The following is a 22,898-nucleotide window of genomic DNA, read 5'->3' as shown; positions in this document are numbered from 1 at the left end:
TTATATTGAAAATTTAATTGTACAAGGGCTTTGACACTGAACCTTATAAATTTGTTCCAACTGACCTTGTCTCAGTTATTTGCCAGCCTGGCACGGAGCCTTAGCAGTCATTATTTGTTCTCATGAAGTAGGTAGGGCCAGCATGGAACAGGAGATAGAATGGACCTGACATTTTACATGACTGTAAATGAGGAAGCAGCTTTAAATAAAGAGATTAGTATGCCCACCACAAAGAGTATTGCATTTCTCTCAAAGAGACCAAAGTTAGGTTGTACCGAATTACTTCTTTGTACCCCAGGTGTGGCTGTTTGTTCTGTAGTATTTTCAAACATCTATTTAAATTTATTTCTGTTTTACCATTCACTTAATTACTCTTCTCTGAACATTTCATGAAAAATTTTAGAGCACAGCTTTCATGTTATGGAAAAGGTATAAGTCACTGCAATACATAAAAAGTAGAAAAAGTTTATCAGGGCCCACATCCCCAACTGGGTGTTTCACAAATTTTCAGAAATCTGAAGTGCACTTTTAAATCTTTCCCTGAAAGATTCACAATGCAAAAGCAAAACACAGCAAAAACAAAAGCTGGTGAATAGATCATGTTGTATTTGCAGCACCACATCTGAAAAGGTTTGCTAGCTTTAATCCTTAATTACACAAGTGTAAGAACAAAGCATCACCTGCAGACTCTGCATAGGTGCAACGTGCAATTGAGCTCCCTCTGTTGGCTCTGCAGCAGCTGAAGTGCATTTAGTAACTTCTTTTTCAAGTTGGCATTGGCAATACTAATCTCTAGGTAAAAAACATTATGTTCCGCTACTAAAAAAATGAGAACTTCAGTTCTCATTAGAATTATTAGGATAAACAATATTTGCAGTGAAACAGGCTCCCAAGGGAAGTGTTCACAGCAGCAAGCCTAACAGAGTTCAAGAAGTGTTTGGACAATGCTCTTGGACACATGATGGGACTCTTGGGGATGGTCCTGTGCAGGGCCAGGAGTGGGACTCAATGATCCTTGAGTGTCCCTTCCAACACAGCTCATTCTGTGATTCTATAACTCCATAATATTAAAGGAAAGGTAAAGCAGGAAACTCCAGAGACTCAGAAGTGAGTTCTATTTATGGGTTTTGGAATGGGTGTTTAGCATTTGAAAATCCAAATTATCTTGCAGCTCAGTGATTTGTAGATTCTGGAAGAGATTCTCTGGATGAGTTTCTTGCACTTTTTTGTTCTATGGTTTCAAACAATTTGGACAGGAGACAAAGTCATACCCAGTCTTTAGAGAGACTGCTCAAAAATGATCAGTGTGTGCTCTCAGTGAGTTGATGGCTCCAAAGGAGAGCTGTCTCTGCAGAGCCAGCTGACAAGCAGACACGTAAACATGATTTTAGATCTCAAGGATGAGTCTGCAAGCAAGATGGGAATGTAGAATCTCCAGGAAATGAAAACTGGAAGTGGCAATCCATGCCCATCCTTTGGGGTTATGGGGTTATGTTCATGGTGACAACTTCTTATAGCTATTGTGCAAAGACACTTTTCTTTTCTTGAAGTCAATTTTCTCTTTTTCTTCTTCTCCTAGGCGTCTGGATGCCAACCACATCAACTATGTACCCCCCAACTGCTTCAATGGCTTGGTCTCCCTTAGACACCTGTGGCTAGACGATAATTCCTTGACAGAAATTCCTGTCCAAGCTTTTAGGAGTTTACCAGCACTTCAGGCAATGACATTGGCACTGAATAAAATTCATTACATACCTGACTATGCCTTTGGAAACCTCTCCAGTTTGGTAGTTCTGTAAGCTTTATTGATTTCTTTTTATACACAATGTCTTCTTGCAGGGCTTTGGCCTCTTGGAGAAACAGATTTTTTTTGCATCTTGGTACAGTTTGACTAGCATTTGCTAAACCACTTGTTTTGATCTACTTCAAAGTTTCCATCTCAATAAAATATTCAAAGGAATTAAAAATCACCCTATCTGGTCAGCAAAACAAACAGGAAGGGGTGCATTGTGTGCTGTCTAAGATTGAAAGAGAGAAGATTAGAAACAGGAAATGAACGGAAATCTTTCTGGGGAACTTGGAAAGAATGCCATCTAGTAGAAAAAATATGCATTTCCTGTCATAGAAAGTGTATGCAGTTGTGTATTTGGTTACATTTGCATTACCGGTTCAACTAACTGAAACGTGCACGGCTGGCACCAAAATCGGGAAGGCGTACTATGAATCATGGTTTCAGCTTCTTACCTTCTGGGAATGTACCAAATTGAAAAAATCTAGACTGGCTGGAGAAACTTAATGGAGAAGTAATTTCAGGATGCTTTGGAAAACATTAACATTATTAAAGAGAGAATTATATAATCAAGCTATACAGGCTGTCAGAAACCATGTAAGACACTTAGCATGTGGTAGCATACTCTAGCCCCAGTATAAGCATTGAACCTGGCACACATCAGGGTTCTCCATTGACAGCTATAGTCACTAACTCTGCCTCCATGGGGCCCCAAAATTGGGGATAAACACCTGACTTGTGCTGCAAAGCCTTTGCCTTCTCTTTACATTAAATATCGATCCATTTCAAGTTAAAGAATGGATGGACTTGTGATTAATTGACCTTCTAGACTTATGTCAGCAATGGAAAAGACAAGAGGCTGTCTTGAACATTGTTCTCTAGACCCCTACCAGAAATGTAGTGGTAAGAGGACAGTTAAGAAATGCAGGATAAAATAATTTCTTTTCATACCATGCTTGCTTCTGCTCAGTTAGGTTTCCTTATTTAAGCTCTGCCTTGCTTATTTCTAATCATCTGGGCTTTATAGTGGTAAATAATTGAATCATCCCTCACAACCTACAATAGCTGATCTTTTTGGCTCATCAAAATCTTTGTGTGTGGTTCTGCTTTCATTGGGTTGCTACTCTATGCAGTGTGGCAAAGTTTCTACACAGTGGAAAAGTGCATGGTCAATTGGAGCAAGTCAAAACCTTTATAATTAAAGATCCAAACATAATTAGAATTTGAAGATGCACTCTTCATGCTAACTAAAGCATTAAAGGTCAGAGTAGTCATTAAAAATATAGAGCTGATTGGGTTTCTTCCTAGAAAAGAAAAAACCCACAGAACATTTTTATTTTGCTGTCAGAATCCCTGCCTTTGATAGACAGGTAAACTCAATTTCTCTAGGTTCTGTAGAACATTCAGAGAGCCTCTGATCTTTAACAATATTTTCAGAATATAATGAATGCCCAGGCAGCCACTCATTCACAGCCTTTCTTTTCTCTTAGAGCCCTTCTCCCTTAGTTTCCCTCTACTACAGGGGTAGGATTTTGAGGACAAAATAAAAGGAAAAATCTGGGGAAAAGGCATTCTTTTTTAATTAAATGACCTGAAGTGGCTACAAGTTGAATCTACTCACATTAATGAGCTTCACTCAGAGTGGGGTTTTTTCCATGTCAATCTGAAAGACAGAAATAGGTAGAACTCAGAGATTTGAGATGGGTGGCAGGGAGGAGGGGTTAGAATTGGTTAAAAAATATAAAAATTACTTTCAAGTGCTAAATATTTTAGGAAGTAGCTACTGATTTTCATAATTTCAAAGAAAGGCACATTACAGCACTTCTAAGATTACTTGGTTTACTCATTTAAGGGAAGCTACAACTTTTTGTGTTATGGCTTTGTGTCTTTTTGCATTCTGCAAGCCTAATGCCCCTTACCTGTCTGCTGTGTTATCCATCTCCTCAATGGCTGCTCTTTTGGGCCATACCCTCTAACACTCTCTGAATACAAATCTTTCAAATATACATCTCACACCCCACATACAGTTTTTCAGGCATGTTACCTAACTAATTAGCAATCATTGAGAATATGTCGATTGATTATGCAAACCCCAGCCTGGAGCTACAGGATACAACACTTTTGAACAGTCTAGGTGGTTTAAAAACAGATCCCTTCTGTGAAACCAAATGGAGAGGTATTGGGAGAATGGGTGGTGGTTGGTAGAGGTGTCACCTATACATGCTCCTGCAAAAGCATGATTGCATATGATCAATGCATGCCTGAAAATAAGTTAATTTTGATTTAACTATCAAAATGTTTTGCTTTAGTCCACTGTGTGCAGTGTATTTTCCTGACTGTGTGCTTAATGTTCCCCTGCAGACATCTCCATAACAATAGAATCTATTCCCTGGGAAAGAAATGCTTTGATGGGCTCCACAGCCTAGAGACATTGTGAGTTGACCTCTTATTTGTTTCTTTTTTTTTTAGAGTGTTTTCATTAATATTCTGAAAGAATAAAAATAGCCCAAAAGCCAAATGTGGGTTTTGGCTTGCCTAATCGCTACAGGATCTAAGTGATAGTTCACAATGACTCTGTGTAGTAAATCCTATTTTTGACTATAAAATTAGTTTGCCTTTTTAATAAGCATTGTCAATTGATAAATTGTTTGAAAGACAGCTGAAAACTGTGTTGAGAATAGAAAAAGGAATGACTATTCATGAACTTATGGTTGCCTAGTTTAGTACTATTTATTTGTCTTGTTCAATCAATAAAGCTAAGAGCTAGATTGGGAAACTGTCACAGTGAAAAGCTTTAACACTGAGAAACTATCTTACCACAGAGGAAAGTTATAAAATTAGATGGGTTTATTTTTTTATACCTGGAAAAAGCAAAAGTTCTAGGTAGTCAAATTATACATGTGCTTTACAAGTGGGAGAAATGTTTCAATTGTATACAAGTTTTCATCTTTTGAGAGCTCTGATAAAGAATAGCACTGGTGAAGACTGAAACTTCCTCAACTTTCCACTGTAATTCTGTTTAGATCAATTCAAAATTTTTTGAGCTTTCCAGCAAAAACATAATCTACATAAAATACCAAACAGGAATGCAGTGCTAATGTTTTGCAGAAATTATTTTGCTACAGTTAGTCAAATACAGATGTTATCTGCTGGAGTCACCCAGACCCCAGAAATGCCACAGGGACAGTAAAACTTTGCATGTGCTTCCTCTCGCACCTGCTGCAGTCAGCTGCATCATTTTTTGTGATTTTGGATGCTTTATCCAACCAGGACAGAGGTTAAAAACCCAGTTACGAGAAACAAATTGTTTTAGACATGGATATTGCTAGTCTAAAGATGACTATTTGCTTTCCCATCCACAAACCTGTTTACTGCCCACTTTCATCTGTCATTGAGATTAGGAAGCAAGGAGGTTTGGGCTTCTTGGGTTTTTTTTTTATCACCAGTTTGATTGCATTGATCCCTTGCCACTGAATTGCACTTTTAAAATTTGGGCTTTTAGCCGCCTGTGAGTTGAGAGGAAGTCCCTAAGTGTAGCACCGGAAAGGGGGACGGGAAGGGAAGAGGGAAAATGTAATGGTTTGTTTTGTTTATTTAAGTGATATTCACATGGCACTTGGTCACAAATGGGGAAAAACAGAACAATGGAATAAGTAATTGCAAACTCAGTCCCAGCCACCTGGCACGAGAGAGATGAAAACACAGAGGACAATCACAAACCCGGCAATAAATGTAGGTGCAGCCACTTCCCTGCAACAGGAGAGTGTAGCACTTGCCTCAAGCACAGTAATTGCATAATGTACAGACCAGTTCCCAGATAGTCTCAAGATAATCTGAAGAGATCTTGGTGTAAATGATGGACGCCAGCCTTAAGATCATTTGTTTGCATTGAGGCGTAGGTCTGGAAATCACATATCACTAGAGGGCAAAACCAAACCATACATGCCTGTAATCTCTTTTTGTCAATAAGCAGGAGAGATTTACAAGCAGGAAGGAAAGCCTTGTTGAGTTCAGACAGCAGTTTCCTGCCTGCATTACTTCAGCCTGATACTATTTCAATTTCAATCTATTGTAAACTGTGGCTTGGGTTTTGCCTGCCTGTTTAAAAAGGCTTTTGCTCCAGTTTTTCAGGCTGTTTTCCTCACAAAGTGTTGCCAGAGAGCATCACAGTAAACTGGCATATCTCAATTTTAGTTTCAGCCATCTCCTAAATGCTAAAGGATACATATGTCATGCTGAGGGCAGAAGTAGGATTATAATCCATTCAGCCTACCAGAATAAAGTCTAATTACTGCTACAGCATGAGCATTGCTTAAAGCAGAGGTCACTATGGTAGCTACACTATCTTTTTTACAATTTGTGTGGTTAGAACTATTCTCTTGACTGTTATCAAGTCTTAAAATTAACAATACAGCTAGCTAATATTTATAGAGAAATGTATTAGGCATGTAAAGTGCAGATCACCAAAACCGTTGAATATTATTTTGAAAGACTTTTTTCCCTGTTAATGTAATGCTAAGGGTGGGCAATTAATAAAACAGCAAATCCCTTAGTAGTACTTGAATTTACTTGCTTTTTTTTATTACAGAATAGCTAAAATGTAACTAAAAATAGAATGCTGATAAAAATAGGAATGATAATGTGCTCTAAATAGACTTTGTTGGAAAATATCCATACACTTTTGAGGATTTCCTGTCTTTTTACTGTATGTATTTATGCAATGCATAGAAGATGATAGTTCATTACACATGCCAACAATGTTATGTTATCTGTTATGCAGTGCATAACCGAAATAATAATATCTATTTTCACACAGAGATTTAAATTACAACAGTCTGGACGAGTTCCCCACTGCTATCAGGACACTAACAAACCTAAAAGAGCTGTAAGTACAGGGCTCATATTAGGAAGAAGGATGTTTTGTCTAGTATGTGATTTCTTTATTTCTTTTTTTAATGCTGGTGATTTTATCAGTAATCCTTAAAAACTGATATCCTAGGAAAAACTAATAAGCATGCCAAAATACATAAAAAATAATTTTCAGTGTTCAGTTTAGGCCATTCGAGTTCTGACAACTTTTACTTTTATGTTGCCTTGTGCAGTGGGTCTTTTCCAGGAACTTGCTTTCTGGAATACAATAAACAACAAACATAATAAATTCACTTTTAGTCCCAAACAAAAGAGATAGATTTTGCAAACTATCCAGTGTATTAGTCTTCTATCTAAGAAGGCATGACAACCTTATTAGTCCATCAAGTTTAATTAAATTTTACCAACTTCCCTCCCTCACCTCTATTAAATTAAAAGCAATTTATTTTCTATATATATAGTCATTTCTTTGTAATGTTGTTAATAAAACACTTTTGTATGCACAAGCATAGTTTGCATCAGGAAAATCAACAATGAAATTAAATTATTCAAATTTATTTTGAAAAACAATGGAATTATAAAAAACTGAAAGTAATTAAATTATGTTCATACATCATACACACAATGTACACATTAATGCATATGCTCAGAACTCTTTCCTTTGACTTATTTACCATGTTAATGGTACTATCAGCATAGATTTTTAACAAAAATAATTCATCACATACTACTTGGACATGGTTTTACCCCTGCTACATCACAAACTGATCTAAAAGCCAACTTTAGGTAGCCACCTGAGATTTTTCCCAGAGCAGGTACCCCAGATACTGTAGACTCCTGCTCAGCACCTCCAGTGTTGCCAGAATGCAGCTCTGCAAGAGGCAGCAGGGCTATGGATTTCCCAGCCCAAATGTTCTCAGCTGCTGTTTATGCCATAAAATAATTGGTATGAAATCCAGTGACCTCAAAGGATTGCCTTTTTGATGCCCTCTGGAGTCAGCAGCCAAAAATGGGTAACTCAGTTTACACCAAATGTACCAGCAAACTGCCTGATGTGCCTGAGGTTGCTACTGGCCCCCACAGGATTTCACCTCTGAGTATCAACTATGTGCAAGAAACATTTGGGGTCTGAAATTGCAACCTGCCACCCCAAATGCAGCACAGACATGAGACCATGTGGGTCTGTGCTTTGTGTGGCCCTGGAGGCTGATGCTGTAAGGAGGGGATGTGTTCCACAGACCCTCGTGGGAGCCCAGCCCCACTGAGGCTCAGCTCATTGCAGGGCCACCTTCGTACGGCTGGTTCTGGGTGGGACCTCGTGTCTCTCTCGCAGTTTGTGCTGAAAACACAAACTGTGACCTTTTTGTGCACAGCTAGTAGCAGATATTGCTCTGGGAGGTAGTAATGGCATTTCCTTGGGTTTTTTCTGCCATGCAAGGGAACCCATTCAAAACCAATCTGATTACTGGTTCTAGATGAGATGCTCATTCTGCTTAGAGCCTGTATGCAAAGCAAGCAGGGATGTAAAGCCTTGCTCTGCAGCTCATCACCAGTAGCTCAATGCCTAAACAGCTAAAACCAATAATGTGGGACCTGTTCAAGTAATGGCCAAGAGTGCTTGCCTCAGTGAACAATTGGAGGCTTAGTAATGCATAAATTTAAGCTGGGTAGCCTTCTTCATACCCGACTGAACTAATGGGAGTTTCCCACACAAATCATCATTGTTCTTTTGAAATCTTAGTTGTTCCTTTTGTTTTTCACAATGGAGAATTACTCATATGAATGAAATCCAGTAATTAATGATGAGACAAAGATTTGGCTCTCTATCCAGCAGGCACAATTACATTTTGTTTGTGTCCACATTTAAAATATCTCAACAAAAAGGTGGTTGTGGGAGGATCAACATTACAATATAGTGTACAAAATAATTTCCTTCATAAACTTGTGCCATCTAGCAAAAAAATAGTTGAAGTTTAACAAGCACAGGGTGAAATATATTGTTAGCTATTTAATTACTAATATCTAAATATTGATGTTCTTCGTTCATATACCTGTATATACTTACATTATATCAATGTACATACATGCATATACCCTGAATTTTAAAATGCCATTTTGAAGTTTTCTTCATCTGAATAGTTTTGTTCATTTAGAGGAGTGCACAATTTCAGCAATTTTGCTGTCTCTTCCTTCTCTTCTCTTCTCTTCTCTTCTCTTCTCTTCTCTTCTCTTCTCTTCTCTTCTCTTCTCTTCTCTTCTCTTCTCTTCTCTTCTCTTCTCTTCTCTTCTCTCTTTTTCCTTTACTTTTGTTTTTTTCAGTTCTGTATTATTCCAGAAAACAAGGATTTACCTTTACATACAGACACTTTTCTTTCTACAAACAGAAAACCATCATTGTGCATTGTGATTACAGACTGAGTCTTGACTTTTTTTTTCCTTGACATATAAACGTTTTTTTCTCTGTAGGGGATTTCATAGCAATAACATCAAGTCAATACCTGAGCGTGCATTTGTGGGTAATCCTTCACTTATTACAATGTAAGTGATAAGAATCTTTTCAATGACTCTTTGTATTGGAGAATGTGGAACTAAGTATCATATTTATGGCTAATTGTTAATAGCTTTTTTGTGAGTACACTTTGTAGCACGTCACCATACAAGCAAACAAGCTCGTATCTTCCCAGCTTCATGGAAAGAATGGCAGTTTTCAAGCACTGATTAAGGGAAGCAAGTAGTGGTCTCTGGCCTTTGACCTTTTATTTGAATAGTTACTTCTAAATCTCTTAGCATTACTGGCAACATAAAAGCTGGTAAAAATTACTCTTGATGGACTCCATTCTGAATTCCCATCGTCTTACATGAAAATGAACTTAATGGACAACTTCAAATTAAGAAATTGCAAAATAAGTGTAAGAAAAATAATGATTCATCTTGAGTAATATTCCATGAGCAAAAGCAGCATGACTTCAAGAGGGCAAGGGAATCTCTTCTCAATAGGGGAAGTTCTGACTTCTACAAGTGCTATCCTTACATTTGTCTCAGGTCATAACAAAATTCTTCATATGTGAAATTTTGTCTTTGCAAACCTGGGAGGAAGAGAGAATATTTTGTTGACTGGCTTTTGGCATTAAAACAGGAAAACAGTGACTTATTGAATGTTCAAAATGTGACATGTGGCTGGTGAATATAGATTAGAGGGTGAGAAAAGCTCAGAAGTGACCTCTGCTACAACCAGAGGGGCACAGTCTGTGATTCATCATAGAGAGTTTACTCATTTGATAATAGTATAATAATATATTTAGAATATTTTAAAATATTTTTCATTAAATGTCTTTTTATCCTTTTTTTTCAGACATTTTTATGATAACCCTATCCAGCTCGTTGGAAAATCTGCTTTTCAGCACTTACCAGAACTAAGAACTCTGTATGTGTTTACTTTTTATTTTAGTTTTCTTTTTATATTGTAATACTAGAGTTTTCCTACACTTCCATCACCAGAATTTTGCTGAAATTGTTTTTTTTAATTTTAGGACTTTAAATGGTGCTTCACAGTTAACAGAGTTTCCTGATCTGACAGGGACTACAAGTCTGGAGAGTTTGTAAGTGCTAGAGAAGTATTTCTGCTTTGTTTTATTTTCTTGTATACTGACTTATTGTAAAGCATGTGCTAAAAAAATTTTGGTTTTCAGTCTTCAAAAAGTAATTGTTTTTCATAAATTCTTTCTACAGGACACTCACAGGAGCACAGATCACCTCTCTCCCCAAATCAGCTTGTGACCAGTTACCTAATCTCCAAGTGCTGTACGTTTCAGTAAGATTATTAACATGACATTAATGCAAGAGATTAATAGACAAATGAAACTATTATGATTTCAAAATTACCCAATTACTGCTATTTCTGTGTATCACATTACTTCTTAGGAATTCAGCTCAGGGAGTTGGCCCCTGTGTTATTTAAAAAGTTTACAACCTACTTACCAATCAGGATTTCTCATACATTGCTGAGAAAGATATTTACTGAGTATATTTTTAGGAAAAGATAAAAAGGTTCTTGATTTTGTTGAAAAAAAGACACACCTACCTTATTTTCATTCATTCTGTCTCTCCTACAGTAGTTTGAGATTTTTTTCTCACTAAGGCAAACAATTCATTGAAGTAAATAGAAAATATAAGTAAGGACAGCAGTTTTGAGCACTTGCTATGTTCCTCTTTTAGTTTCTTTCCCAACCAGACATAAGTAGCTGACTGAAGGTTTAATAGACTATTCTTTGACATAGCTGGCCATATTTGGTATACTAAATACACAATATCATTTTAGCTTGGAAATTTCCTTGGAGTTTGCCTAATCACTAATGAAAGTAATCATTGTGTCCACTTCTTTGAGAATGAGCCAAAAGCACTTTCCTCTATGTATTACATCACTAAGAATCTATTTGGTATTAGTTCTCTGGCCAACATTGAAATAGCACTAATTATAATGCATTATTTGAATACCAGAGTGAATGTCAAGAACATTTCCAGAAAACATTAAGTTTTAGTTAATGGACTCAATATAACCATTTCCAGAATGATAAAAGACAGTCTACTGCCAGAAAAAAAGTCTGCCCACAGAATTAAGTTTAAATATGTCCTGCAACATTCAAAAACAATAAATAATCTCAAAACAGAGTGCAAACAAATAATACAGCAATCAATAACTTACAGAGTTCATAGTAGAGTAGGACTGTCCTTTGGAAATGCTCATTTTTTGGTTTTGAGTATTACCGCATATAATTCAAGCTGATACTTAAAAGAGGAGGGAACTGATTTATCAGCAATTTCTGGTACTCAAGAGCTGCTCTTTCCCCATTGCTGCCAGACTGGAATGAGCCTGCTGAGTTCCCATTTTGCTTTGCACATCAGTTCTGTCTGTGCCATGGAGGATATTGGTGCACTGAACCCACCACCCATGCCTTGCGTGGAGACTGCGACCTTGCAGGGGCTCCCTAGCTCAGACACACTCACAAACAAATACACTCAACTCACATCCAAGTGCTTTGGAAGGCAATTTGTGCATCCTACTGAGGTGAATGTGCTCGAGGCTCCCTGGATGTGTGCTCACCTGCAGGAAAGGTGTCTGTGAGAGCACAATCCCAGCAGCCCTGGAAAGGCTCCCTCAGCACAGCTGGGCATAGTGAACAAAGCCACTTGCCCTCTGCTGCTGCCAAGAGCCTCATGTATTAAGAAGGTGGGAAAAAAGACCTGAAAAATAAACAAGTAAAATATTTCCTGGAGTTCTGACAGAAACTGAAGGGAGAAGGGTGTCAAGTTTGGGGTTTTTTTCCATATGTGAGGAGGGGATGCACAAAATTCAAGCTGGTAACATATTTTTAAGAAGACCTAAGTGATAAACCTGTGGATGACAGAATAGCCAGTGTCTGCCAGACATACAAAACATCCTTTACCTTGGCCTAAAAGCCTCTAGCTCACTTGAACCCTGCCCTGTAACATCCGATTTGTACACACATAAAACCAAACCAAAACAAACAAAAACCAACCAACCAACCAAAAAACCCCACACCCCAAACATGCTGATGTTTGCCCTTCTACAGAGTAAAATCAGAGTAGAATACCTTAAAGACACACACAGTCGTTACTTGCACTACTTCCTCTAATCAAATATAAAATAGTCCAAGTGCCCATCTTGGAAAAATAACAGTGAAACTACAGTTTTACCAAGAGATTAAATAGGTGGAGGTGAACCAATTTTAGGGAATTTGAGAAGTGAGAAGAATTTCAGATAGTGAAAAGTGAATCTATTTAATGTGATAATACTGGATAACTGTGAACAAGGACATTTTTTTCTAAATCTAGGCATAAGCTTTTTTCTCTATTCTTTTCACATGCACATTTCCCATTTTGTTTTCCCTGAACAACACAAACATGCACACACACACACACACACACACACACACACATATATATATATATATATATATTGGATGTGACTCTTGGGTGGTGGGGGCTGGTGTCTGGTTCCTTTTTTTATCCCCTTCAGTTTCTGCAAATTGCCTGGGCTTGGTTTTGATTAGTTATATTATACTGTAAATCAGTCCAGATGTTTCAGTTATTCTGTAATTTGTTGAGTTTTGGCTCAAGTCTTTTTAAGGTTTTTTTTTCCTCCCATGTAGTGATTGATTTCAAAGTTAGGTCCAATATTTTTTGACCATTTCCCTCAGTTATAAGATGTAGCAGTCTAAGGATCAGAGGCAATACTGCTTAATTAAAAGTGTAGAATGGGAAGCTGATTGTGACTCTCATCAGAAAAAATACAGGATCTTCCCTAAAAAATATGAGTATATATATGCTTAGTAGATTATTTAAAATTGTTAAAGTATTTATCAGAATTTAAACATGATAAATATGAAATCTGTGATATAAATCCAGATGGCCAATATCATTGCTGTAAAACACTCAACAGAAGTCTACGCTTCAAGCAGGAAATCTTCAGACAATGAAAGGAATTTGCAAATGTGGATATGGAGTTAATAAATCTTGCCTTTTCCCCTCCTCTCTCCTCTTCAGTTAGAAATCAAAATGTGACAGATGAGAAATAAGTGAGTTTGTACACTTCTGTCACTGTGGATAGAAATTATTTTTAATTGAGCATGAAGGTATACAATGAAAGCTATTTTTTCTTTTAACATTCTTTTGATGTTAATCTATCTGTTTCTTGTATAATTCAGGGATCTGTCTTATAACCTGCTGGAAGATTTACCCTGTTTTACTGCATGTAAAAAACTCCAGAAAATGTAAGTGCTAAACCACCCTGAAAAGCTTAAAAAGAATCATCCATGTGTGTTTGAGTATAATTAACTTGGTTATTGCTGGCTGATTCGACATACCCCAGATACACTTTATTGAAGTGGATCATAAGCACAATCCAAAACACCCCAAAGTGCCTTCCAAGTGTCTTTGAAACTGAGGAGATCCTTATTGCTATTTCAGTGACTTGCATCACAACGAAATCGCTGAAATCAAAGCAGACACGTTTTGGCAGCTGGCTGCTCTTCGCTCTCTGTGAGTACCCCCTGACAGACATTCACACAGGTTCTCAAAAACATGGGCTGCATAATGTCTGTTCATGATGTACCCCAAAAGATCCTTATTTCAGTTTTTCCTCACTATGGTCTTTCACCATGAGCTCATAACTGGGAAAGGAGAGCAAACTTTGTGAGGTTTAGCACCTGCAGCAATGAATTAAAATATTTAAGCTTATAGCAATAGAAACTGTCATTTCTAAATATTTCTGGTGGAAGTAGAGAGACTGACTGGGGCAGAGCTGGTATCTGTTGTCAGGTTCATGTTATAATCAGCTCTGGGGAGTGGGAAGTCTTTTTACAGAGAGCAGCATCTTAAGATGCGGAGTCCAGTCATGTGCAGGTTTCCAGTTTCCACACAGACTCATGTGCTAGAGGAGTGATTTTGTCAAGAAATTACTAATGGTTGGAATTTTTTGCAGAATTGAAGCTGTACATTTTTTAAAGAGTTGCTTTCAGTCTCTTTGACTTTTTAGGGGTGGTGAAAATTGAGATTATGAAGTTAAGCCTATTGACCATGGGTTGCTGCTCTTAGTCACATGAGAATGTTTTAGAAGACTTAGTCCATATAACCCACCCTTTTTTCTGCTGCATTAGCAGGCTGTGAAGCAGACTGAAATGCCTTGGGCTGTGGCAGGAATTGAGACAATTTAAGCTGCCAGTTTAATAACACCACAACTGACTAATAAAAAGTTTAAAAATACTTTGCACCATGAGACATATAGGAGCTTATTGAAAATATTGGCATGTAATTGATACCTTTTTTATATTTAGGCCTTCTAATCAAGTGTTTGAAAACTTCAATATTCACTCAGTGGGTATGTAATTTTCTACTCACTTTTGTTGTAGGGATTTAGCTTGGAACAAAATTAAAACTATTCACCCCAATGCCTTCTCCTCTTTACCATCTCTGATCAAACTGTAAGTATTTGAATATCTTATACATTCAATTTTTTGCATTTTTCTTCCAAGAGCATGCAAAAGTTTAATAACTTGGTGCCCAGCAGAAATTGAGGGTTTCTCTGTTCTAATCATCTGGTCTGTTGAATCCTTTTCTAAATGCCTGCTTTCTTGTACTTCCCCAATTCACTTAGGTATTACAGCAAAGCTGCATACAACACTGTGTAATCATTTGAGGTCCATGAAGATTATCAGTGCATCTGTCTCTTATCATTCAATTTCTTAGCAGTTAATCTGTTGTAGCAGTGGTAAAGATTTTCTGTTATTCATGCTTCAGGCCTCAGGAATTGGATTAAAAATTAAATAAGAAACTTTTTTCCAGAATTCATCTCTATTTCATTGTTCCTCATTTGATGAAATAGTTTTTCCTCTTTAGTAAGTTCAGCCAGAGCAGTTAGTGGTCAAAACATCAGCAGTCAGTTTTGTTCACAAGCACTTCTCAGTGCATACTAATTTTTTTTCCTATTTCCAACTGTCACTGTAATGCTCTTTTGATATGAATCACTGAGGCATTGGCTGTATGGGGAAGATATGATAAAAAATTCCTCTGGAGTCTTGCTACATGGTTGACACAAATATATGATGCTGGGCATTTGTTCACAGATAATCCGGTAGCTACTAAACCTAAATTTGGAGAGGTATTCATTTCTGTTGATGTGCAAAGCCCTCTGAATGGTGCACTGACAAATGCCCACACAGACAATTTTGTCTATGATATCCCTTTTGGGGCCCTTCTCAGAACTTACCTACTCTGTGAGGTGAGCAGTAAATTGCAGCTTTGGACAATAACGTACAGCAGTCAGAGGGGGTTAAAGAATAAAGCCCTTGAACACAAACAGTAACACAGGGTACCAGTGTTCCCTGAAATGGGAGTCTTTAGCCTTGGTCCCCCTCAAGTCAGTGGTCACTTTTAGCATTGCAGTAGGACCTGAATTTCACCTTTGGTCTTTAAGGGTGCTGTGTGCAAGAAGACACACACTAAACCAGAGAGGTAGAAGCCCAGTCCATCAACATACCTTATTTTATGCCTAGGCCTTAGATTTCAGTGTATAGTCCAGACTTTCCTGTACATAAAAGCATTTCAACTGCATCAGACTTTGCTTCTTCCTCTTTGACTGTTGCCCATCTGAAGTATAGAGAGTAGATAATTGTGAGGAGGACTGAAAAGACTCATTGAATAAATGGGAGAGAGAGAAAACAAAATAGAAAACAGTACCTCTGAACTCCCCCTCTTTCACTACTTTGCTGTATCTCCTTGATCACTTACCACATTTTCATTCACCTGTTTTGCCTTCCCCAAGTTACCTATCTGTGTTCATCTGCACTATTCTGTCTTCCCTCAGCCACTCAGACAAACCAGCTTGGAACTGTCATCTCCCTCTGCTCCAGCCCAGACCTGTCCCTTCCTGAAATGCACATCTTCCCCACACACCTGACCTGCTCCTTGGGCAGCTTTCAGGGCAGCTATGCCTGAAAATGCCCTGTAGCATCCCACTGAATCTTTTAAACTCTGGGAAGCTCTTCAGCTCCTTTGAATTCCAACAGTCTAGGGAGAAGGTTTTAAATTCATTTGCTAGTCTCAAAACTGTCACTATGAATGCTTTGAGTCAAAATTTGGGAATAGAGACCCAACTAACTGCTAGATGTTACTGTTAGCTTCCTGCTAGACATAAAGGTGAGTACTCCTGAGCAGTGCTGCAGCTTTGCTGCATTCACTGGGGCCTCTGTTTAATACAGTCATTTTTTATTGAGTTAGAAAACTTTAACCTATTTTTTCAATGTGACACTTCTAGTGCTGAAAAAAAAATGAAAACCATAAGCTGATTTTTATTTGCTGTTACGCAGGGATGTGTCATCCAACCTTTTGTCCTCTTTTCCTGTGACGGGGCTACATGGTTTAACTCATTTAAAATTAACAGGAAATCATGCCCTACAAAGTTTGATAACATCTGAAAATTTTCCAGAACTCAAGTGAGTATATCATTAAAACTAATAAGCCACATTTGTGTTCATGTGCAATGGAAGGTGTGTCAGTGTGTAACGCATGTTACTTCGTATTGTCAGTCTTTGATCTGTGCCATTAAAACTAAAGCAAATATGATAAAAATGATAGACTTATTTTATTATGCTCACTTTCAACTGAAGAAACTATGAAGGTTTTGAAATATTAACCCCAGTACTTGCTTAGTACGAGCCACATCTGCTTCCTGGAGATATGTTTCAAAAGCTGTTAAAACAATATCGCTGGCAGCTTAGTGATATGTCCTTCTTCTGTGGGACTGTGCTCACAGAACTCCCATTAAACATCATGAGAACACAGCAAATACAAGGGAAGAATATACTGCTGAAAGACCAAAAGATTTCACCTCTTATGTTTGAACATTATTTTTGATTAAGATTCAGATAATGAATCTTTTGATTAAGATTCAGATAATGTTTTCCCAGTATTACTAACACCTTTTGATACCAATAATTTCTGTGGGTCCTCTGTGATACAGGAAGGAGGTGTCCTCTAATGACCATTTGCAGCTCTTCCACTCACTGGATGACCATGGCCTGTATGGAGCTTGAACCCATGACCTTGGCTTTATTAGCACAATGCCATAACCAGCTAAACTAATTCCAGGGTCACAGCAAAGAGCATTTTGTCTCTGACTTCAGAGTATTTGGGAGTTTCCCCTAACTCTCCTTTCATTTTTATATTTTAATTAGAAGATGCCAAGTGCAGCATATACTTTATCATGTTTTCCTGTAAAAAGTTTGGTATCAGAAAATATGAAGCAGCTAAACAGTATGCACATAGTTAGAAAATCACAGAGTGGTTGAGGTTGCAAGGGACCTTTGAGGCTGTCTTGTCCACCTATCTGCTCAGGCAGGAGCACCTGGAGCCTGTTGCCCAAGACCACACCCAGAGAGCTTTTGAGTATCTCTGAAGATGGAGAGCCCATCCTTAGGTTTTCACTAGATTTGCCTTTTGCACTGGAAAAGGCCCAACAGTCTGAGCAGCAGACAGCTCAAGATGTGAGCATTAATGAAAGGGGCTGGAGTGTTTGGAGTTCTCAGGAAGGGAATGATGAATAGAAGTGTGGAGCTGATTAAGGCTCTGTGTGCAGCACTGGAGGGATCCACCCTAGAACATTTCTGTAATGGCATGTTATCACAAACTGAGATAAGAGCTGCAAAAAATGGTTCCAATGTCAAGAAACAATGCCTTAAAGGTCTTAATAAACCCAAAAGTTGTAGTTTGTCACAGGGGAAATTAGGCAGTCGCTTCATCATGTGCATGAAACTATAACATTAGCATTCAAAGTACTAGAGGCCTTAAACCTCTTTTACATTACAGATCTTGAGACAGGTCTCAGAGGCCAAGGAGCAAGTACCATAAAAATCATGACTGAGCTAATGTCATACTTTTTCTTCTCTCATTGGCTTTGCCCAAATGCTGAGGCAGGTGACAATTCTAAAATAATTGAAATTTCTTTAAAAGAATGTAAACACAAGTGATTACTCCAACCTGGCAAATATATAGTGATGCATGTACCTTGACCTAGAGGCATAAGAGGTGCTGCAGTAGTTCTAGAATAATCCAAGATTTTTTTAGATTCTTTTCTCAAAATTATACTCTATATGAATTTCCCTTCAGCAAAATTGTGTACATTACTCAAATGAAAGTACAGTGTACTTCATCTGGGCAAATTGTTAACAAGGATGTGTCCAACTAACTTAATTCTTTTTTAAAATTTATTCAAAGTATGATATCTAGAGTTAATTAACATCCATAAGAACAAATTATACCCAGTCAGGAGAGAATAGGGTAAAATCCTGAGCTACAGTCTGCATGACTTTTACCATAAATCAAAATGAGGTCAAGATTTCACACAGGATCACTGCACAGAAAATGCACCAAGCACCAAACCTAAACAGAGATCTAAAAATTTCACCATTTGCAATTGTTGTAACTAGCCAGTGGTTACATTAAAGACAAATTCCTGTATAAAAACTCCTACTCATCTAAACTCATCAAAACAGACACATCAAAGAGCTGAGCATCCCCTTCCCCATCACCAGCAATAGCACTAGCACACTCTGCAGAGCTGAGCCCAGCCTATTGCAGCAAGCCTTGAGGAGGCAAAGTCAGGCTGCCAGCCACTCCTTCCTTCTTTATCTGATGCTTTGATTCAGTGCTGAAAAGAACTCAGTGCTTTGCTCCATTCATCATAACTGTGCCTTCCTGTTCACCATTAACTCCACACCTTTGTGAGGGAGAAAATGACCTTGTGTTCTCTGCTGCTTAATCTAAAAACAGAAAAAAGAGGCATTCCTTGCTAGAGGAAAAAATTATCAAGGATTCAGATATCATTAGTAAGATAAGGAGTATATAAAAATAAAGTTAGGCAGTGTTTCTAAGAGTTTAATTTGACAAAGTCCAAATCTAATCACCCACATCAAATAAGCACCAGCCATAAAAAGCACTGCCTCCAGCACTGTACACCTGAAAGTTCCTTCTTTTTTCTTTTTCTTTTTTTTTTTTTTTTGTGTTAAATGTAGCTTTTGTGAGGAAAAAAACAACCCCTCTGTCACCAAGAAGATTTCATACTTATTTCCCTGCTTTGTAAATTATGTTTTGTCCTCTGTGTTCTGGGTTGCAGCCATTGTGTGCAGTTGGGCTTTGCACACAGATTAAGCAGCAATTGCTAATTTAAGGATTATGTGTATATCCTAATAACACAGGCTGCAGAAAAAACAAACATAAACTGTCCAGATTTAAGAATGGATGTTAGAAATACCTACAGAGAGGATAAGAAATGGGAGTCTTGGTCTTTAAATATCATTTAAAAGCCATGGATATTTTTGGCTACATGATCAAAGTAGTGGACCAATACAATGTGGGAAGTCCACATTTCCAGTGTATGACAGGCCAGCAGGGTGGGAGGAGCACAAGATCTGGAAATCTGTCATAGAGCTGTTTGAATAATCAGAGAATAGAATACATTTCTGTCAGTCTCTTGTGCCTAAAATATCCACTAACTCTTCATTCCCCCAGTTATATCAATGTCCTTCCAAAGGTCTGAAGCCCCAAGTTGCAGGGATCACCTCGCAGAACTGTCAGCATTACTTTTGATAATTGTTTTTGTTGTTCCAAAAAAAAAGGGAATTTCTATTTGGGGATTGGGATTGTTTTTATCCCAGATGATTAGCTATGGGTTAGTCTAGCAATCAATGGGTTTAATACTAGTTTATTTAAGAAGGGCTTGTGGGAAATGTGTTCAAAAATGTTTAATCAAGATAATCTCCTTATGTTAAAGGATGGCATGCAGATGAATGCATTGGAAATTAAATATTTAAATCTGCTGGCCTGTGGTTGCTTGACAGTTGGATCTTGGTTATCTTGAACTTTTATTGAGTACCCTAAAAATTTCGTATTGGGTACAAGACTACAGATTATTGTGGTTAATTTCCAACAGAAATGTAAGGTTATATAACCTAAAAGCTCCCAAATGCACTAATTTAAAAAATCACTTTAGAACTTAGGATTCCGTTTGTTCCCCTTTGTACCGAGTTTTTGGCCAGTGCACAAGTCTAAGTCCTGTTGGCACTGGGCCTGATTCAGCTTGATTTCTCTGCAGATTTCCCAGGGGGTTAGAGGTTGCTTATTACACTCATTATGTTAATTTACATGATTAACCTGTTGAAAGTAATCTGATAGGAGGATCTAGTTCTACTTTATTCCTTTTAAGTTAATTCAGAATAACTTCTAATCACCTCTTTATCTTTGAACTTTTTGCTATATTGGGCTTTGGGAATTAAGGTGAGTTATTAGGTTTTGCTATGTGCTGTTGGTGAACTGTGCAAATTAAATAGCTTTGCTTCCAAAGCATAAAATATATCTATGGAATAGAAGTAGTCTAAAGAACTCAGAAAGTAGTTCTTCCATGCTCCCCCTGAATTTGCACATCCACAAAGGAATTAAATTCACAGCATAGCAGAAATGTGTACTTTTCTGACAACAGGAGCCTTCATAAACATTGGAACTCACTGACATATATTAGTGTTAGAAATAAAAATGGTCTTAAAATAATTAAGAATGAGTATCCTATGTCCTGCAATGACTGTTCTCCTTTTTAAGATAATTAATAAAGTAAAACCTTGCTCTCAGTGACATTTCACACACAATGCCTGATTCACTCACCTTTTGGTTTAGAACACTGTTTCTTGTGCAGAAGATCAAGAAACAATCTCCTTTTTGCCATTTTACTGTGAAATGAGTTCAAGGTGGAGAGAGGTGAATAAAGCTTGATTTCCAAAAGATCTCATACTTCCTGAAGTGGAGAAATTCAATTTTGGAAGTGTTTTGTTTTTGCCTGGTAGGCAGGTTGTGATCTTTGGATGTGCTTTTTTTTTAAAAGAAATCATTAAGAAAGTAACTGTTGGAGAAACTGTTGATTTGCACAGTAAAATCATTGAAAATCATAAAAGCAGAAATACAGTTCTAAGTAACATTCACTCAACAGCAAGACATAGATCTCCCACTTTCATATCTCCTATGAAAACACATAAGAAAACTTCAGTATGCTTTTTCTAAAATTAGCCTAGAAACCATCTGCATTTCCAATGAGGAATTTTATTTGTGAATTCTCATTTTGCATTATCATGACTAATTTTTATTCAGAGATGGGTTTGCTTTCAGTTGTGGATATTTAAACTATTTCCTTTGTGTTAACTGTAGAGGAGCAGTGCAATCCAGTAACTCTGTTGCTTAACCACTATCATGGTATGCTGCCTAATTCTTCTGCAGGGTCATGGAAATGCCTTATGCCTATCAGTGCTGTGCCTTTGGAGCTTGTGAGAACCACTACAGAATCTCCAGCCAATGGAACAAAGATGATAATAGCAGCCTTGATGACTTTCATAGAAAGGATTCTGGACTGTTACAAATTCAAGGTAACCATCATCTTAGGCTTTTAAGTCTACCTGTGAGCAACCTGTGCTTTTAAATAAATCCAAAAGTCTTTACAGTCATAGGCGTGGCCTCTCCCTGTCTCCTGCTTAATAATATGTTATTTAAGTGTTCCTGTGCTTAGCAAACTCATTATTTTAAGTCTGCCATTCAAAAATCTCACTTTCTTATGCACTCATCTTTTCATCCAAATAATAGCTATAATAATGTGGTAAATTAAATCTTCCCTTTATATGAGAGACAGGGTAGATCAGCTGGTATGTAACTCCATACAAGAGCAAGCCAGCAAAGACGTAGTTTCTTGCAAGCCTCAAAAGGGAACACATCCTAGACTTCAGGATGAGTAATAGCCAAAATATGTGGCTACTTTGACATATTGTCTTATAGAATCATAGAATATGCTGAATTAGAAGGGACCCACGAGGACCATCCAGTTCAGCTCCTGACCATGTGCAGGACAGCCCCAGTAATCACTCCATGTGCCTGAGAGCATTCTTCAAACATTTACTGATCTCTGACAGGCTTGGTGCTGTGACCATTTTCCTTTGGAGCCTCTTCCAGTGCTCTGAGTGAAAAACCTTTTCTTTATAACCAACCTACACATGGCTCAGCTTCATGTCATTTCCTTGAGTCCTGTCCCTGGTCATGAGAGGAAGAGTTTGGTACCTGTGCCTTTGCCTCCCCTTGTGAGGATGTTGCAGACACAATGAGGTCTCCCCTCAGTCTCCTCTTCTTGAGGCTGAACAGACCAAGTGACCTCAGCTCCTCATACACCTTCCCCTCAAGGCCCTTCTCCATCCTCGTGGCCCTCCTTTGGAAGCTCTCTAATATCTTCAGCTTTATATCTTTCTGATATTGTGGCACCCAAACCTGCCCCCAGCACTTGAGGTGAGGCTGCCCCAGTGCAGAGCAGAGCAGGACAATCCCCTCCCTTGCCTGGCTGTGATGCTGTGCCTGATGCAGCCCAGGACAGGGCTGGCCCTCCTGGCTGCCAGGGCACTGCTGACTCTTGTTCAATTTGCCGTGGTCCATTACCCCCTGGTCCCTTTCTGCAGGACTGCTCTCAAGCCTCTTGTTCCCCAGTCTATGCACATAACCAGGGTTGCCAGAGAGGGCATTTGCTCTTCAGAACACAAGACTACTGCATTTTTCTTCCCCTTCAGCGCCAGGTCTGTTACTAGATCTGTTACGTAGGGGCACACATACATTGACACCGCCCTGTTGCTTTCTGTGCTGTCTCTGC

The 22,898-nt window shown here is 38.1% G+C and overlaps 1 protein-coding gene across 1 annotated transcript in view; it reads left to right on the top strand.

Moving 5' to 3' along the window:
* LGR5 (leucine rich repeat containing G protein-coupled receptor 5) overlaps nt 1–22,898 on the top strand; it is a 100,962-nt gene that overhangs the window by 71,889 nt on the left and 6,175 nt on the right. Inside the window, exons 5-16 of the mRNA XM_054630778.2 lie at nt 1,580–1,795; nt 4,151–4,222; nt 6,606–6,674; nt 9,125–9,196; nt 10,011–10,082; nt 10,189–10,257; nt 10,388–10,459; nt 13,384–13,449; nt 13,646–13,717; nt 14,587–14,658; nt 16,543–16,668; nt 21,494–21,639. Of these exons, the coding sequence (XP_054486753.1) occupies nt 1,580–1,795; nt 4,151–4,222; nt 6,606–6,674; nt 9,125–9,196; nt 10,011–10,082; nt 10,189–10,257; nt 10,388–10,459; nt 13,384–13,449; nt 13,646–13,717; nt 14,587–14,658; nt 16,543–16,668; nt 21,494–21,639 (1,124 nt within the window). The remainder of the gene's footprint in view (nt 1–1,579; nt 1,796–4,150; nt 4,223–6,605; nt 6,675–9,124; nt 9,197–10,010; nt 10,083–10,188; nt 10,258–10,387; nt 10,460–13,383; nt 13,450–13,645; nt 13,718–14,586; nt 14,659–16,542; nt 16,669–21,493; nt 21,640–22,898) is intronic.

Source organism: Agelaius phoeniceus, chromosome 5 (genome assembly GCF_051311805.1).
Source record: "Agelaius phoeniceus isolate bAgePho1 chromosome 5, bAgePho1.hap1, whole genome shotgun sequence".
NCBI lineage: Eukaryota > Metazoa > Chordata > Aves > Passeriformes > Icteridae > Agelaius > Agelaius phoeniceus.
The sequence above is the reverse complement of the archived record's forward strand: the minus strand, read 5'-3'. Positions and strand labels throughout refer to the sequence as shown.